The sequence below is a fragment of the Phlebotomus papatasi genome, chromosome 1 (genome assembly GCF_024763615.1).
Source record: "Phlebotomus papatasi isolate M1 chromosome 1, Ppap_2.1, whole genome shotgun sequence".
In the NCBI taxonomy this organism is placed as follows: Eukaryota; Metazoa; Arthropoda; class Insecta; order Diptera; family Psychodidae; genus Phlebotomus; species Phlebotomus papatasi.
In genome coordinates, this window is record NC_077222.1 from 68,823,754 (window position 1) to 68,844,127 (window position 20,374).

The following is a 20,374-nucleotide window of genomic DNA, read 5'->3' on the forward strand; positions in this document are numbered from 1 at the left end:
AAGAGGCAATCGAATCTCCACCTCCGACATCAACACAGAACGCGGACTTCCCTTACACCCCTGACTCGCGACCACGGGACCACTCTCCGGAGGATTTGGCTCGACCTCCAATCACGATGATCCAGAAGTTTATGAGCTTCATGAATTTACTTGGGCTCATTCGAGACTGTCAGAACTGGTTCGGGTAGTCTGAATCACACTGGCGGTGCCATAGACCAATATGAGCAGGTCGAACTTGTTTGAACTGTCCAGGCTGCATTAATTGTGTTGGAGATCATCGTGAATCTGCCGGAATTTGTTGGTATTGGGCTGGGTTACCGATGATGAAGGATAGCTGACGTTCATTTTCGGTGTCTGATTACATCACTCCATCATATCAGGTGAAGAACCTTATACTAGCAGACAGCCTTATAGAATTCAACTGCTGCAGACTTTTTACAGGACATCTTTTGGGATACGCGCCGTTTTGGGTACTTCGCATCAGTATCAGGTTTTGGAGGCCTTCTTCAGATGTCCCCCAATCTCTTTCCATAACTTCGATAATGGCTGAGCGACTATAGATTGACTTGTTCAAAATCGGCGGCATTTCCATTGGGCTCTCCTATTTTTACTATGAAGGAGCCATGACGGTATTGATGGCCTGGAGACGAAGAGGGTTGTCTTCAAAAAGACAATGGCCGGGAGACAGACGTGCTCGATCACATCCGGTCCCGTGCATCCGAACGGAAAGTGGAGACTCGCAAAGCACTGTCCGACCAAATGTAATGGGCGCTACATTGACCCCTTGACAGCCATCGGAGTGGACACTGTCCAGCCGGAGAAAAGAGTACAATCCTCGGCCCAGATCTTCAACATCGCAAGAGACAAGACTAAAGGTCCTTGAATTTTCAAATCAATGCAAAAGAAACAAGTCTGAAAAGCGCATGTTTAGCATTATGCGTTTAAAATGAACCACAATGAACGCAAGAGTACGTAGCTTAAAAGAAGGATCAAAAGGTAGGAAATTTGTTTGGAAGATTCGGGTTAAAAAGAAAAGAAGAGGGATAAATTATTCCCATGCGGCTTGCTCACGAACAACCGAGGCCAACAAAACTCTAACCCATGCAGGGCGAAATAACTTCGGGGCTCTATTAACTCCGGGAGTCATTTGAAAGCACAACATGAAAATCCTCTACAAAGTATCGCCACAGTAAAACTTACTGGACAACTAAAACCAAGCTATATGGTTATGATAAAATACCTTCTTCGCCGGGGTACCATCCGGGTAGAAGAAGTTCGAATCTTCCGGTGATGATATGATGCAATCATCGAGAGGGAAAAAAAATTATAAATAAGAATGCCACTTTGACTGACTGAGTAGGATATAAGATCCGTTCCTCCAATTGGAGACAACCTCAAAGTCAAAGGTGCAAAAATGAAAAGTGAAGGAGTTACGTAAAACAATACTGAGCATTGCCCAGATTTTCCTTCAATAGAATAGAATCCTTCGGGAAAAATATAATAAAAAAAACAATCTCTGTGGGAAATTAAGGAATAAAAATAAAGATAAATCTTGAGAGACCTAAACTTCTCGGAGAAAAAATGGGAAAAAAAAATCATCGTCAGCTTAATCGGGTTTAATATCTTTCTTATGATACTTCCCAATTTTCTTAGAATCCAAATCCTGCAGCTCATATGTATCCCCTTGGCAGGAAATAACTCTGCATTTAACCCATGGCAGGAACTTATGTTGTACCCCCCGCACCATGTCAGATTGGCCAAAATTCCGACGCCACACGATATCCCCAGGTTTAAATTTTTGAGGCCTTTTGCGAAGGTTATATTGACCCGCTCTTGAATCGTGGGCTTGTCTCAATCGTTCCGGAATTTTTGTACGAAGAGACTTTAGGGTTTTTAAGCGAGTAGGAAAGTCTACAGGAGGATTAGCATTGATGATGGAATATTGATCCGCATTTGTGACCATTTGCTGACCAAAATTTAAAAAGTAAGGAGTTTCTTTGGAACTTTCGTGAACGGAGGAATTAATGGCGGACTGAATTTTATAAATGTTATCAGCCCATTCCTTATGCTCTTTCTTAATAAAAGATTTAATAGCTGTGATTAGAACTCTATTCACTCTCTCAGTGGGATTAGACTGAGGGTGATATAATGCGGTTTTCCAATGGGTAATGGAGTATGATTTTAAAAATTCTTTAAAAAGATTTGATGTAAATTGCACTCCATTATCGGACAAGATGGTTTGTGGGACACCAAATACACTAAAGATGCGACTCTCCAAGGTATCAATTAATGCCGGTGTCTTTGCATTCCTTAAGGGAAACACAAGGACGAATTTGCTAAATCGATCTGTGACAACCAGAAGATCGGTAAATCCGCGGGAAGTGCGAACTAAAGGACCGACATAATCCAAGGAGAGTGTCTGCCAGGGTCTCTCGGTCTCCACACATTTTCCCATAGGGGGAGCCAAAGGCATATTTGGGGACTTCGAGGCTTTGCAGGTGTCGCAATCCTTAATATATTTTCCAATATCTTTGGACATTTTGGGCCAATAATAATACTCACGGATACGATGTAATGTCTTAAAATAACCAAAATGACCAGCACTAGGCTCATCATGATACTTCTGGAGGACACTAGAGCGATCATCCTTCGGCACAACCAACTTCCAACGATGCTGAATGCAACCAAGTGAATCCTTCACTCGGCAATTTTTGTAGAGTTGACCTGCATCAATGCGATAGGCGGGGTACTTTTGTGGATCTTTGGCGACTTGGGAGAATAGTGAGGTGTACCATGGATCACTAAGTTGACTCACGGCCTCTACATCGAAGCATCTCGAGAGAGCATCGGGAACTATATTTTCCCTCCCAGGACGATGACGTATTTCAAAATCAAACCCCTGAAGCCTATAAATCCAACGAGCTAAACGCCCTTTCGCATCTTTGAGGCGTAATAGCCACAACAACGCGGAATGATCGGTCTCAATAACGAATTTCGCACCCAATAAAAACTGTTGAAACTTTTCTACGCTATAGAGCACCCCCAACAGCTCCTTTTCCGTGGTACTATAATTTCGCTCGGCCGCCGTAAATTTACGGGACATGTACGCTATCGGACGTTCTTCATCCCCCTCCCCCTGCACAATTACCCCCCCACAGCCATAATCACTGGCATCTGTCTTGACGCGAAAAGGCTTACTATAATCCGGGGTGGCAAGAATTGGTGCTGAGGAGAGAGCTTCTTTTAGTGCCGTGAAGGCGCGATCAGCTCCTTCCGTCCAGACAATTGTGGTGGGCTTACCCTTCAATAACTCGGTCATGGGAAGAATAGTAGCAGAAAAGTTAGGAATAAATTTCCTATACCAGGAAAGCATCCCTATCACCTGTCTTAAAGCCTTCAAGGTAGTGGGTATCGGAAGATCAAGGATAGCCTTAACCTTCTCAGAGTTTGTGGATATACCCTCACGAGACACAGTGAATCCTAAGAACGTAAGTTCACTCACGCAAAACCGGGACTTTGATAAGTTTATCGTCAGGTTCGCTGCTCTCAATCGTTTAGCTACTTCTTCCAACATTTTCAAATGAGTCTCATAATCTGCTGTGGCAACCAATATATCATCGAGATAATAATAAACGGAACTCTCAAGATCATGGCCTAAGACAAGGGACATAAGTCGGGCCATCGACATGGGCGAATTAACCAAACCAAAGGGCGTGCGTTTAAAACAATAAAGTTTCCGCCCCGGTAACGCAAATGCTGTCTTGACCTGAGAATCCTCTTTAAGGGGTATTTGAAAGAAAGCTTCTGATAAATCGATCGATGACAAATAGGATGTGCCAGTTAATTGGGACAAAATTGCCTCGATATGAGGGAGCGGGAAAGTGTCACGAGTAGTAATCGCGTTTAATTTCCTGGCATCTAAACATAAACGGATCGAACCGTCCTTCTTCACCCTGACTGTAACTGGGTTCAACCATGGAGATGGTGAACACTCCTTTATTACCCCCCGCTTTACCAGCCTATCTATTTCTTCATCCACAGCTTTTGTTAAATGCGTGGGCACTGGGTAACAGCGATCATGTACTGGAGGGTTAGTTCCAGTATCGATTTCATGGGTGATAAGGGTCGTACAACCAAAATTGTCAGACGAAGTCGCAGGAAATGTTAACAGAATTTTATCTAACCGCTCTTTTTGTTCCATGGAAAGAAAAGAAGATCCCCCCTCCTTACCCACTTCGGCTACATCAGTTTGTCTGATGGGTTTGATTATTCTGATCCCAAACTCAATCCAAAAATCTATACCTAGAATCAGTGGAGAGGTTATGTTGGGAACGACCAACACAGGGAGTAGATGAGTTTCACAATTAAATGTGAAGGGAATGTCCACGAGTTCAGTGCACTCATGGATACGACCATCAGCAGTACGGACAAAGAAACCCGAGGAAGTAGGACGTTTAATGGGAATAAAGTCTTTGAACAATCCCTCCGCCCCGGCCCCAAAACAAGTGTGTGTTGCCCCACTGTCCATCAATCCTACCATTTCGCGGTCAAAGATTTTCACGGTTATATAAGGCCGCGGATCTCCCTCGAATGGGATTCCTGAAGAGGCATCATTAACCTCAAAAATGGTGAACTGAGGATTCTCAGATTGAGACTTGGGATCAACAACCATGTTGCTCACATGATGGGCATTTGAAATATCCACCAATAACTCGTCATTACGAGCAATTATTTGGTTTACAGGACTGTCTATAGGGATTATTTCATGGCGTTCCCCGGTAAGATCCTCATTTTCTCCGTAAAGCGTTTCCCTATGCTGAACATCAAACTCACAGGTATCATTTGTAGAAATATTTAAAGTATCGGGTAAAAGGTTTTCTTGAAAGGAATTATTGAGATCATTTGAATTTTCGGAAGCAACTAAATTAAAACTATCGTATTCATCGTAAATGTATTCATCCACATTACCCTTGGAATTATTCTGTCTGCTGACACGTTTGGGATTTTTAGGACGCAATTCTTTGAGGACCGAATTCCTATAAGTTCTGGAGACAATCGTCCTCTTTATTGCCCCAAATTTTCTTCCCCCGAGACACGACAATTTGGGAAATCCTGGCGGGTTACATCCACCCTACCACAACCATAGCAAAGGATATTTGCACGACGTGGCTGTGTACATTCATGAACAGGATGATTAGAAAGAAAACAGTTGACACAAAGGCGATTAAATGAAGTGGATCGATTATTATTAGAATTGGATCTATTATTAGAATTATTATTTGAATTATTATTAGAATTATTTCTGTACTGAGTGCTTCTGCGGTTGGGATTGGAATTATTAAAACGTCTAGGCGCAAAGTTTCCATTTGCTCGAGAATCCACGGCAGAGACTTGAGAATTACGCGATCGTGAAGGTTTGGGGTTCATAACGATGTTATCATCGATAATGCGAAGAGCATCCTCCAACTCTTGCAGAGTGGAGAAATTACGCACGAGAATTGAATCTCTAATTTGAGGCAGAAGATTTCTACGGATGTATCTAATCTTCGTTTTCTCATCCAGATTCACTTCCAATTCGCGGAAAAGTGCTCTCATATCAGAGAGAAAGACCCCCATTCTCTCCCCTTCCCTCTGCTTACGCTCCTCAATCTTCTTCCTGATTACCTCGTCCGTATCTGAACGACCAAAGGTATTTTTTATTGCACTTGAAAAATTCTGCCAGGTGGTGAATATGTCGCATGACTTATACCAACGCAGTGCATCACCCATGAGACAACAATGGATAGAGGAGAGCACCGAATCCACTGGCACTCTTTGGACTGTCGCCATGCGCTCGATTTCGCGCAAAAATGTTTGAACACGATTCCCATTAGCATCCCCTGAATAAGAAATACCCCAATCCTTAATCGGTATGGGTTTAAAAGGATTTACCCCAAAAGTAGACGGATTTGTTCGGACATTGTTAATTTGAGAGCCGAGAGATTCGCGAATATGATCTTGAGGGTTTTCATGCGATCTATCCTGACGGTATCTATCATTTCTTTGCCCACCTCGCAGCTGCACGATGTCACCTTCATCCCATGCAAGACTTTCCGTAGAAAAGAACTGAGTTCTATTCCCCAAATTCGCACGAGATCCTGCAGTACCCCGAGCGACTTCTACATCTCGAAGCTGAAGAGCATCAAAACGATCCACCAAGCGATTGACCGTTGTACTGAGCGTGTTAATTACGCTCTCATATTGGCTCATCTTTCCCAAGACCTCCTCATGCCGTCTTTCAATACAATTCAATTTTCAATTCAATTCAATTCAATCATGACCACCGAGAACACCAGGAAAAGAAGTTCTGCGGACTTCCTGTCCCTCGCGAGGTCTGGAAGGCCCAGGTGTAGGGTCAGTAGGTGCAGTGGTTGGTTGTGTGCCTTGGGATTTCGACGACGCTCTAGTACCAACCATCGTCTCAGGTTTTTTTGAAAAAGAAAATTAAAAGATCGAAAGAAAGTATAAGTCTAAGAAAAGAAAAAGAACCAAACCTTCTCCTACCGAAAGGAAAAGAAAAAAAAATCGAAAAAAAAGAAAGGCTTTGTACTAGGATATTATATAATAAATGAAAACTGAAAAGAATTTAAATGACAAAGAATAATTAAATGTAAAGTCCACAGATCTATTAGGCAATTTAAATTGAAAAAAAAACTAACCGATCATGGATTATCGAAGAGAATTAAAAATTTGGAAGACAAAAAAAAATTAATCCAATTTGGCAATTAGCAAAATACAATAGGTATTGTGCTAATGATAATCTGTGGCGTGTGCCAAAGGTTCCGTTGGACTTAATAGATTTGCCTCACAAAGAGACCAAAAAAATTGCATCAAGTATCAAAGTACAATTCGTGAGTAAATGTGCTTCATGAATCCTCCGAAAGAACATAAATTGCGAATGTGTGGGATCATATAGAACATATAACATAAAGGACAAACATAAATATCACTTAATGACTAAATATCTTCCCCTACTCTTATAAAAGGGCTGAAGAATTGAATTATATTCAATCACAGGCAATACCAAAAAAAAAAATTACTTCCCCAAATGATTTACGTGGTTAAAATAGCTCATCAAATTTTAAATAGTGTTCAAAATGAAAAACTATATTTCTCAAATGGAGAATTAAAGCAATTAGCTCTGAAAATAAACATATAAAATTATCACTAGATTACTCAGAGTGGGTTTTTAGTTTTGTTGGGCGCCAATTTTTATAACAATAAAAATATTTAGGGTTGAGGTTAAGCTTCCCCTTCCTTCTCACTGAAGTTAAATTTCCACTTTCAATTTCCCTCCAGCCAACCTTACCTTAGAACATCACTTCTTCTCTTGTCTTCACCCAGTTTCCCTCAGAACCAATCCCCGGAATCTCCACAAAACCCTCCAACTCAATTTCTCCCTCAGAGGACCCAACCAATAAGAATCAAAAGGATTAAGCCCATATAAAAAGTTATATTATTTCCCATGAGAAACCCCACAACACTACATGGTATCATAACATTGGTACTTAGGGTTTTCTTTGGGTTCCTGGCGTTTATCCTGGGCTGGACCACAAAACTCTGGCAGCTTCCTTTCTCGGAGAAGTTTCCTTTGAGTTGATGGCGGTTAGACGCTTGTAGTAGAGTTCTCTTCCTTCTTCCTTCAGAAGAAATCACGACGGACTTCTAGCTTCCTCAAATCGGCGTCTTAGACGCCAAGCGGCCGGAAACCGTGAACTGAGACACTAGGTGGCGGTATCCCGCTTCCTCGATGAGAAGGCGTCAGTGGAGCGTCAAAAGATCTTGATGGTGGAGACTGGATGGTGATTTTCCTCAATCCGGATCACTCACTTTACTTATAGGACTCAAACTGTGGGGTGGAAAAACTCTCTTAACACAAGTGTCTTCTTTAGTGACTTGACCCAGACTCCCCTCCCAACGATCAAGTGTCACTTTATCTGGTGGATCCACACACAAACACAGACACAAAAACATTACGGTAGGACTCAAACACGCCCATTGTCCCAAAACAAATCTCGTCCCATTCGCCGCAGTTTTAAATTAAGAGGTAAATTTTTATATTTGAAAAAAAAAACGTTACAACATCTTTGAGTTTTAAATGGAAATGGAATTTACCACGATATAATTTAGCTTCTGAAACCACTTGCGATTCGTTACATTATGATTAGGGTCAGTTAAATTTCAAAATAGGAGGAAAAAATTCTATTTTAAAGTCCCTCACTTCCCCCTACATTATTTTCTAGTCCATTATTTGAGTTAATTTTACAGTTCTGAAACATTTTCTCTAACAATGATTTCTGTCTAGACACAACTTTAAACATTTACTGCACAATTTATGGTAGAGTAATTAAATACATACATTTTTAAAGAAAAGATTTGCAAATGTAATATGTGAAAATTTAATTATTATACCTTAAATTGGTTGTTCATAGAATAAAGTCTGTGCTTTATTAAGTATAACCACAGAATAAAATCGCTATAATCATGAAAATTACATTGTCAAATGCTTCAATAATTGCTACCATTATCATTGAACAATGTGATTTGGCTGTTTTCGACAATTTCAATTATACTCCCTTCTGTGATTCATTTCTATATATGTACATATGTATACTGGAGGGCTTAGCATGAAAATTGAGGTGTCGAGTTGGATTTTATGTTATTGTATGATATATATCTGGAAATTCCATATAAATTTTATATCAACGGATTTATTGAATTTGTCACAAGGGATGGGAGAAAAAGCTACTGATAATTTTTCAGTTAAATTTATATTGAATTTTATTGTAAAAAAAAAATAACATGAGGGAAATGGGAAAATTTTGCTGATACGAATTAGATTTAATTAAGCTCCTTTATGTGCTTTTATGTGGAGGGGAATGTACTATGTGAAAAGCTTCAAGTGTACGAATGTCTATCGTTGGAATTGGAATAGGATTTTTTCTCCGTTTACTTCATCTCGAATTTCTCAAGTTTATTCCTCTTTACGTGTTTGCCTCAATGGTATACATTTTTTCTTGATTGTTAGATATCCGAAGCAATGGTTGAACAAAATACTTTCCCCTTCGTCGGGGGTCTTTAACATGGGAGCTTTCATGTTCTCTCTCATTCTCTCAGTAAAAGTTCCCATGATGCTCAATCCTGAATTTAGTGCTTCAGTCACAGAGTGATACGGAGAAAAGCAAGAAAAGTGATTCATTCTGGTTTCATGATAAACTGAGCTACGGTCGAAGGGGTAACGTGCTAAAGCTCAAGGAGAGAAAAATTTGTCTGAGCTGAAAGCTCCTTATTGAGGAGAAATTTTTTACCTATGTACCGTTGTCTCTGTCTCTCTGCTTGATATGAACTCTTTTTCTAGGGAAAAAGGCAGACTTTTGTGAAAATGTGGGTGAGATTTTCCGCCTCTTCCATCTGTCTGGGATGTGAATTTTCCTCATACATTCTCTCTCACTTACTCTTACTCTCACAAACTCTCCAGTTTTTGGTATCGGCTGCCCGAGAATACCACCAGGCAACGGCTTTTCAATTTTCCCATTCAATTTTCAGTCGATTCGTGTCGGCCGAGCTGAAAGCACCAAAAATCAATGGTCCCCCCAAATGACCGTGATTAATTACATCTCTTCGCTTATAGCTATATTTTAGTTGAATGAGCCCATAGAAAAGGCAATTAAAATTCACAATATAATTCAACAGTGTCCTAACGAAAAATTCTGACCGTTAAATTTTTAAAATAAAATCCACCTCTCTATTGCTTCAAGTGTTTGCTTTGCACCTTTTTCTCAAACTATCCCTTAAACTGTGTGAGTGCTTATTGCAATTCTTCGCTGTGGAATCAAGAAGGAGAAAGTGTGGTGATTTGTAAGGGATCAACAAGAGTGTACAAAAAAAATTGCACAAGATGTTGACACATGAGAAAGGAGAAAATGTTTCAGTTATGGAGATATTTTTGCTCCATATTTAATGAAATCACTTTATTTTCTGATGTGACAAAATCAGAGGAAAAATCATTTAAGTGTATGATACAATCTTATATAGGATTGCCTGGTTATTTCTTTGACGACAAAGCAGGAGCCAAAAGTACCCTTCCGTCATGTGTAAAAAAAAAGTACCTGCAAATTGGAAAGGTGTACTTTGGGCTCTAAACTCTTATGTAGAAGTGAAAACTTCTCAAGTGGAAATCACAAATCAAATTTAACAAACACTTTTCCCATATCTTACTTCAAATTTTCCTACCAAAAAGCGTTGCTATAACAAAATTATTTTAACACTGCGATTATAAACTACTGCTCACAATATTGAATTTTGAATTGAATTAAATGGCTGTTTATTCTAAATTGAAAATTATTTAGTAATAATAATAATAATAATAAATAGTATATTAAGCACAAATGTTTTTTAAATTAAATTTTACTATTTTAAATTTTAAATGAGAGATAGATTTTAATTCATGCCTTCTGGATTGACCGATCAATTCTTAAATTTAAGAGACACTTTTTCTATGTCTTAGTTTTTTATATTTTATTTATTGATAAATTACCACATTAAAAACTCGTGGTAAATTCTCTATCAAATATGATAGAGAAAATGTAAAAGTGCAGTTTTCATTCTCGAAATATCTTTGTTTTAATTTACTAAAAACAAAATTGAAAGTGTTCGTTGTATTCTAATATGTTTGCGACTACACCTTTCCTAGTGTCAGTTTTACGAATTTTACTAGTTTTAAAGAATTTTTAGCCTTTTAAAGGTCTTTAACTTCTTCCTTATGAAGAATTTAAATGAGTTTGATAAAACTTGAGTTATAGTCAATTAAGTATAAAAAAACAGATAAAATGTTTTAGCCTAGTTTACGAGTGATTGACGCAAATTGAAATTATACGGATAAATGTTTTTGTTAAACCAGCCAAGCAATGGAATAAATAGCATGAAAAACGCAAAAGGAAAATCATTGTAGCATAGTTTAATGAACTTGTACAGTACGTGAACTGAACTGAACATTGAAGACATGGTTACAATTGATTTTTGATCTTTGAAGAACACGTTGGAAGGAACGCTAGTAAGGACGCTAAAATAAAACAACTAAAACCGAGACTAAAACCATTCTAATATGTCGAATTTTCTAATCAAAATATCTTTTTTTAATAATAAAAATTATGTTTAGTGAACAAAATACCATGTTACCTAAATTGTTCACATATAATCCAGAGAATATTTATTAGCATAAATGAACTTATTTCCTGAAGTATAACGTCTTTGAATTAAGAAGAAAAAAATTAAAAGTGGATTTGTTTATCAAACGTTACGGGTTAAGTTTAAATTTGAAAAACATCATAGTCTTATGGGCTCTACAGATTAGAAAAAATTATGTCCATATTGAAGTATTTTTCCTATACAAGCGTACGGAATTTCCTTCAATATGGACATAAATTTCTCTAGTGTGTAGAGACCATTAGGGAAAGATGTAATGAGAATAATGTGTTCATTACTTCCTGTGATCCTTTAACTATTCCAAAGTTTATATGAAAAATTTCAATATTTGTAAACTATTGAAAATGCTCAATAATCATAATTTTCATTCTCGTTAAGTAAGATTATTAAATAATGTTACAAATATGGGACACGGATTTGGACTCACACTGTAAATCTTACAATGAAATAAGAATTTATAAATATTGGAAAATTACGACTTGGAAAATGTGCAGTTTTTTGAAAACATATATTACCCACAAATGAGGGTGTATTTCCGTTAAGGAAAACCGTTTATGTCTGTAGAAATTTAATAAGCCCAAGAATCACTTTCACACGTCTCGTCCTTTTTTCACAGAAAAAAAAGTCAACACACAAGTCACTGCCAGCCACAGAATTTTTTTCCACCCCCAAAATCAGTGAAAGTATTTACTCTTCTACCCTCGACCACCCGACCAACCACCTAAGAATCGATCCTTGTGTGGTTTTTCAACATTACCTCGAGGGCAAATGGGCCCCATTTTGTCGTTTGTCTCTTCAGTGACTTTTTTCCTTCCCCCCCAATCCATTACCCCCAACAAAAATTTCTTCTTTTGGGGTTGAGTTGCCTGTGTTTTCCTTATGTGGAAAATGCTAAGCTCCAATATATGACAGAAACTTGCGAATGGATCTCCGTTTGGAATTACTGTGTTTGTTGCCGCTGGGCAAAAATTTTTGTTCAATGTGCAAATTTTTGAGAGAAAAATCCTCCAATGACAAAGTAATTTTTCTCTCTCACAATTTGTTCTTTCCTTTTGTGGTGTTTCACCCTCATACGAAGAAAGTTTTTCAAAAGGGAATCCAAGGCATACAAAAAAAAAAGAGTAAGAAAAATTGCGTTGAGTGGATGGTTTGGGCAAAAACAAAGCTGTAAAAAAAGTCCTTTGCAGGAATATTTCACCGAATGGAAAACTGAGGGGTGGTTGGGAGGGCTGTAGATGTCTCCTCTGAGACGTTGTAGTGGGGCCAAAAATAGCCCGTGAAAATAGTCAGAGACACGCATAAAAAGGTCAGCAGCGCTAATTTGAGCTGGGGTCATTCAGCTCACGCATTTTTCCAGTCTCAACTAGGGTGGATTCAATCTCTTTTTGCTATTTTGTTTAGAAATTTAGGATCAAATTTTGAATTTGTTATGCCCTAGATACGCTTACGACTTAAGCCGAGAGACGACTTAGTGGAAAATGATGGAAATGCAGTTTGAATATTATTCCTAATATAATTACGCAAAGCCGTGTCTCGGCTAATCCTCAGGTCTGTCAAGGCCCTTAGCTAAATACAAAAAAAGTATCATTCATACTGTTAGAAAAAATCTCCTCAAAGAGAACAAGAGGTTGATGTTTAATAGTGCAGTGTTAAAATTTTTAAAAGTGAAACAATTTAAAAGTTCACGAAAACTTGAAAAATTTCTAACTATCACGCTCCTATAGAAAATTTCACACTCTACAACTTTGTACAATGCAATTTTCTTCTATTTTAAAAGAAAAATTTGTTTTTGAGCCATTTTCTAAAGTCCATTCAAAGATCTCAACAATTCTGAAGAAAATACTGATTGGTATGGGGAAGTGGTGCACCTTTGAAAATGGGGCACCTTTAAAATTGGAATTTTTCTCCTATATATAAGTGGAACTAAGCCATATCACAATGTAATTTAGCATCTAAATCTGTTTGTGCACCTGAATTATATCACGATAAGGCTCAATTTTGTTTAAAAATAGGTGAAAAATCTCAATTTCAAAGGTTCCCCACTTTCAAAGGTGTCTCACTTCCCCCTAAGGCGTAATTTGTAATATTTTTATTTGTTTGATATTTAAAAAAAATCTCCAAGATATTTGTAATAATTTCTGAAAATTTCATATTGATCGGTTCATTAGTAAATTCACAAAAAATCACAATAAAACTTTAATTTTGGGGATTCTGGTAGACATGTATTACCCCTTAAAACAAATAGTTTTGAAACATAAATTGGAAAAAAATATCAGTGAGGAAAATTTTCTACAAGGTGGTAGATTTCATTATACATAGCATTTGTATTTTTTATATTCCTCTCTCGGAAAGGCTTAAAATTTTTGAGCCTTCAAGGAGGTCTATGAAATGAAGAGATAAGGGTGAAAATTTAAAGTCTCAGTCTCTCTTAAGAACCCTTCATTTTTCGAGAAATTCTTATGGAAATAGATATTTTGATAACGCGATTTACGTGCATAATGTAAGTTAAAGATTGGCTTAAAAATATTAAATTTAAAAGTCTCGAAAGATATCAAATTTTATAATTCTCAGGGAGTTTTTTTTTAGTCTTTTCCTTAGTTTAGCTTTAAATGATGGCATAAAAGTGGCCAAAAAGAGGTTAATCCACTCTACATATGCGAAAGCAATGGACAAAATGTTGGAAGTGTGGTGTTGAAATAAGAAAAATCAATAGCTAAATTCCGACGGAATATCTTCTGGTGAGCAATATCTCGGAATATGATGGAATCTTGGCGATCATGGGGCTATTTTTGGTACGAAATCATATGACTTGTTTGTCCGCGAATAAACTAAAAATCCCACGCACACTGACCACGTGGAATATCTGGAGAATTATGAAGGTCTTCGTCGGGCATTATAGGAGAATTCACTATACTCTATTCTATGCAACATGTTGGATATGCCAGGAGGCTCCATCATCAATATTATGAGAGGCTGTTTTCAGATTGTGAATAAACAAGTTCCAATACGTTGCAATAATAATGGTATTAGTGGGATGTGTTTAGCACAAATTTACAATGTAAACATATGGGGCTTGCTCCCAACACGACCCGAATACTAATTCCTCCAGGGGCGGTATAGTTCCCGAGCACTATCACATCGCCTTTTCACGTGCTTATCTTCGCACGAGTGGTCAGAGGATGAGGAAGACACTTGGTACCCCAGACACTATAGTCTCAATATCAATAACATCATGCCCGTGATTGCAATTTGAAGTAACTCTGAGAAGCTAAGAAGGAAAAAAATCAGCACTTTGGACCCAAGGTGCCGTCGGATAACTATAAGGGAGGCAAAATACAGAAGAAAATTATCTGAATTTGGGGCAAGAAATATCACTGGGCTTTTTTCACTCACCACCTCTTGAGATGTATAGCTTTTCTTCTTTCTTGTGGCATTTGATACTTATAAATATCAAATTACCACCGAGAAGGCCAAGTTTCCAATCAAGAAGACCCTCTTGGCCTCTTGAAAATAATCAATAGATCCTTATACGGGGTGAAAAGAATAGGGGCTCATGGATGACAATATTGTGTATGTCAAGGCAGAAGGAGCTTTTAATAGGCGAAAATTCATTTCCATTTCATTTTGCTCAGGTATGGATTCACTTTTATAGGATCTTCGATTTTGCTTGTATAAGCCTCTTATTATTGAGAACATTATTAAAACCTTACCACTTACTTTCGGAATCAGACTTAAAATCTCTAAATCCTGTCTTCATTTTTTTATTTTATCGTATTTCTCGTTCAATGTTGAACATATTGCACATTTTAAAGCTTCTATTTTATTGTGAGACTTTTTAAATAGCTTAAAAATGGAGCATAGACATTTCTGGTGTCCCAGATATTTTTCCATCATAAGATCGAACTCCTACGTCCAGGGCATCAAATAAATGGGAAGCCAGAGGAGGTAACATCACAAAAGCTCATTGAAAGTCACTCGGGCAAATTGCGCAGCTTTCATAATTCAATAGTATTCCGTTATAGGAAAGAATATGATTATGATGAATGAAATATACTTTTTGCTATCATTCAAGCCATTTACATAGAATTTTTCTATATATCTCAATTTATAAGAACTTTATTTATAAGAAAAGAAAGATTTTCGCGAATGCCTAGTAGAAGCACGTATTTGATATGCTTTTCCCGTTTTGAAAATAGAATTTTACAGATATGTCGAGGGATATATCATAATAAATGATGAGGTAAAGAATGAAAGTGGCAAACGAAAAATCAATACTATCTGCCGTACTAGCTTAAATGAGATGGTGAGATAAATTTAATTTCAATTCAGCATTTAAATCCACAAAAAGCTTCATATAGTGCTTTTCCACATAATATCCAAATATAATTGGGATAATGTTGCACCATACATTTTCATCAAGAATGTATTCATGAAATTATTTGAAACATATGCATTTTGGTGCTGTGAATTTTGGAGACGAATTCTTTGTTTCTCTAGCTGAAAAACTTCCACAAAATTAATTCATATTTATTGTTCGGGGAAGCATGAACTATCATCCCATGGATTTCCAGATAGTCAGGATAGTACCATGAATATTTATATGAAGTTCATATTTGTGCGAATTCTCCAGAATCACTCCTGGGACTAACTACATTCTGTTTATCTGTAATTTGAAAACATAGATGAAAATGTTTCTCCCAAGTTCTGGGAAGCTATCTTCCATTCCTATAAGTATTATGTGAAAGTGGTTGAGAAAAAGAGGTAAATTTTGGACCTTGTGGACGGATTGAGTGATGTAATATGCCCGAGGGAATGTTTGCAAGATAGCTTTAAACGAAAGTTATGGCAATATTTGGAATTCACAATCTATTTCCAAAAACTTTCTCTCCATATACCGCGCATACACCTCATGTGAATTGGATGTTTATTCACTTTGGCTGTATATCATCTATTTTTACTCGATAACTCCCGATAGTGAATGCAAATCATTATAGAGATTTAACACAATGATTTAACGTGTGAGGTTTGATTAATCGCAAAGTACATTGTTGTTATGCAAAAATATTGATTAGGAAAATTCACATTCTCAAATTTTCATTTAAATTCTTTGGATTATAATTTAGGTGAAATAGTAATTTTATTCCCTCTATTTAATTAACACGACTATCTAAAATCCCATCATTTGTATTTCTCAATTGCAAAAAGCTTCACAATGCTCACTTTCGTATTGTGATCTATTCATTTTAAGCATATAGGATCAAAATGTATTGGAGCTTCAAGATCTTGTGTCACGACATATTGGCACCCTATTTCAGGGGTGTGCCAGAATTGTTTAAACTGAATAAAAGTCTTAATAAGTTTGTTCAGGTAGCGTTTTGACCGTTTTGACCATTGACGTTCAAGTTTCATTTTACGTTTGTTCGGTTTCAAACGGTTCTTACACACCTCTTCCCTATTTTATACCATTTGGGATATGGAATTTTATCGGCCTTACTGTGTTATCACACTTGCACATTAAAATTTTAATATGATTCACATTAATTGTTGCTGGTGAGAGTCCAAATGTGTAATTTGTGTGTTTAAATCATTTTATATTCAAAATTTGATCTATTTGTTGATAAAAAGGTAGACTTGGCCCGCAAAATTTGATATAAATTGATTTATAGCATTAATGCGATTTTCTCTTTAATTTTTAATGTGAAAAATATTTATGCTTTAGGTAAATTTAAACTTATTTTTGCAAGCCAAGTCCACTTCTTTATCAATAAATAGAAAAACCCCAAACATTTTAATGTGCAAGTGTGATAACGCCGTTATAGGAAGGGGTAAATTAATGAAAAAGCGTCATATTACTTGCATTTTATTTAGATACAATAATTAAACCCTGAGAAAATACTTTTAAGTTTGTAAAATTTGATTTAATTTCAATTTAATCTTTTTATTTATTCTTAGTTAAATCTCTTTTGATTTCGTTCAATGAAAATAGTAAAAAAAGGCAAATAAACTTAATTAAAACACAAACTTTTGTTAAATTGGAAACTTGTAATAAGACAATATAATAATAATAATCCATAATTTAATCATCGAAATAAATAGTTGTAAAAATTGTGTAAACATATGTATGTTTACATACACCTGGCATGAATTAAAATAATTTTAAGCTGTTTTGTATAACCTGCGTACTAAGATACATTATTATGTACGAATCTATACGAAATTTATTAATTTTTCCCAAACAATGAAATAATAATTAATTTTTTCGAAGTTTCAATTTATAAATTATCTAAAATTGCAAGAAACTTTGCGGTGTTTAAGGATCGTTTTTACACTAAATGATTTTTCCTCGTAAGAACATCTTGTGCTCTGTGTAATATTTCTTTTTTCGTTAAAATCAGTGCATGAGACATGAAACTTTGGAGAAGTCATCAAAGTGTGAGATTTCTGTGGCCTCTTGAATTAACAATTTTGCTACTGGTGCAAGTGACACGGAAAACATTGTAGGGGAGTCTCTTCGTGGTGGATTTTAGGCTTATTCTTCCAAGCATCTTTTCATCTGTGATCCTGTCACTTCTTCTTCACACAGCTGTGACTCTCTACGGCCTTTTCGCAGTCCAGCTGGTGCTCTTCCTCTCTGTCTAGTGCTTTCTCCAAACACTTACTCCAGTCTCGAGTATCTGACTTAGTCAGTGACACAATTGCTCATACTTGAGAAGTGGAGGACGCCGGTCAACCAGCAGTTGATCACATATCAGTGACTTTCCCACTCATACTTATTTGCTGCTATCGTGGGTGGATGAGCAATAGTGCAATGGTTGCCGTTGCGATTTGTTGTATTCTGGTCCTCCTTGCCGTCTTCATTGTCATCATCATAGTTGTGGGGCAAACAATGGGAGAGCCAAAGTGAGACAAGCTTCAATTGGGGCCTGGCACTTTTCCGGATGGATAGCAAAGGCCCCCCATTTGTTAGTTAGCCGCTACTTAGCTGCAAGTTTTTGTATTCTGTTGCGCTCTTAGATGCTAAAAGAATATACATTTGTGCCCAAAACTTTTTGAGTGTTGAGCAAAAACTATTTAATTTGCCAAAAAAAAATTTGCGTGAGTGCTTTGTGCAGAAAAAAGCGACAATTCGGTAGAGATATTTAGTTAAAAAAAAAGTTTTTGTAGAATAAAATGGCATGTTAGTGTGAATATCCCTTGAGTTACATCCAAGGGTGGAAAGTGAAATCCTGTAAAGATCATCATGAATGCAAATGTGAGCTGTGGATGAAATTGTCCCTGGGATGAAGCGACAGAAGAGTGTCTAAATGGAATTATAGAAATGAAATTGAAAGTCACTGAGAATGTCTGTATTCCATAGCAAAAACCCTCGATGTTCAAAGTCCACAAGCACAAAACGGAGGGTTAAGGAGTTAGATGTGAAAAACTTCCTAAAGTTTCATCACTGCTCAACATCTTGCTCCAGGGACATTTTTCACTCTTTTCTCACCCTAGTCAGAGAATCCCATCCAGTAACATCATGGATGAGGGATGGTTTGGGTGAAAATTCAGTAAACAGTACTGGATAATGTCGACAAAAAAGACTACCAAAGTCGTTAGGAGGAAGAATGGCGAGGAAGCGTAAGAAGAAATGTGTTAGCAGTGGGAGAAAAGTGAAAAATTATCAGTAGAGTCACTTTCCAAGGATAAGAAGAAAAAGACAACCCTCCCAACATTGAGGGAAGAAATTGCACAACTATTGTGCCACTGAAAGTTGAGTGAAAGCTCAAAAGGTGCTCTTTCATATAATAATAGATATTTGCCTGATGCAGGTCATACAAATGTTTATGCAAAGGAGTTTATTTCGATTAGAAGTGAATAACGTGCATTTGTTGCACATCAAACAGTGTAAACCCCTCTATATCATTTTTTATCGAATTATATAATGATGTCTCTTTACTCCATATACAACCTTTTGACACTATCAATTTCATCAAAATTAAAACAACAAAAAAATCATCAAAATCACGGGATTCAATTTCGTAGTTACAAAGTCTTCTTTTGATATAGTGCAAATTGGAGTGTCCTAATTCGATAAAAGCATTTTTGTTAAATACTTTGAACTCGAACGATCGTTTTAAATGAAAGTGTGTAAATAGTTCAGAATTATCTCTAGATAACAGATGGAAAAAGTGTTCGATGGTAATTTAAAGAGAACATTTCACAAAAGAAATCAATTGAACAAAAACTTTTTAAATCTGGTAATAATTGATTGAAAACAGAAAAGTTTCTGTGAGTTTTTTTAATGTATATTTTAAAATCACTTATAAAATACTATCGTGTGTAAATATTCTAAATAAAATACCTATATTCGTGTCATTTTACCATTTAATATTTCATGGTGAACAGAAAAAAAGTGTATTTATAAAATTTAAATAAAATATTGAAAAGTTGTTAAGAAGGAAAATTCTAATGTGAATTCTGAGCATTTTTTTGTCTCCTCCAATCTGTCGACAATATGTGGATATATGGAGGTGAAATGTACATGCAAGAGTGAAAAAAATCATTTTTAAAATGAATTTATAAAAATAACATGTGTCTGACTGATATTTTTTACCCGTTCTCTGATGTTAGTGTGTAATTATAAACTCTTAACGTAAAAGCAATATGTGTTAAACTGAAAATATAATATCGTAATTTGATAAATGTTGAAACACTTTTCCCATTTATCATGAAAATATATTTAAAAAAAAACATGAGATGAGAAGTCTAAAATAAAGTGAACTATAGTGTTGTAAATTAATGTTGTACTTGTTAGAATTTATTGAACATCCAGACATTTAGTATGTATGTACAGTTACACATTTTCCATAATTAATTAATTGGCCGTTAAATTGAGTTTTGTGGAAAATAATGAAAATGGACAAAAATATGATTATAATTGCGCATTCGTTCACTGTGGAAAATTTAGTGTGCTAAAAAGTTCGCTTTTGGCATATTATGGCAAAGGATGTGTGGAGTGAGGAACCAATTAAAAATATTTGTGCCAAAAATCCACCGCTGAGAGGGATGAATTCTGGTGTAGGAAAAGTCTATCGTCTCAGCAGTTTCAAATACGAATATTCTACCATTTGGCAATAATACAAAGCTAGTG

At 36.4% G+C, this 20,374-nt stretch overlaps 2 protein-coding genes across 17 annotated transcripts in view; both read left to right on the top strand.

The window, feature by feature from the left end:
• LOC129798743 (dorsal-ventral patterning tolloid-like protein 1) overlaps window positions 1–20,374 on the top strand; it is a 152,386-nt gene that overhangs the window by 62,138 nt on the left and 69,874 nt on the right. The gene's annotated exons all lie outside the window — the stretch shown is intronic.
• On the top strand, window positions 17,646–20,362 carry LOC129799172 (uncharacterized). The gene has a single exon (XM_055842854.1). It carries the CDS (start codon window positions 18,038–18,040, stop codon window positions 18,146–18,148), a length of 111 nt encoding a protein of 36 aa, XP_055698829.1. The 5' UTR covers window positions 17,646–18,037; the 3' UTR covers window positions 18,149–20,362.

Bases quoted from the DNA above. Each gene is read 5' to 3' on its own strand.
- LOC129799172 (XM_055842854.1), top strand. From the start codon at position 18,038: ATGAGCAATAGTGCAATGGTTGCCGTTGCGATTTGTTGTATTCTGGTC.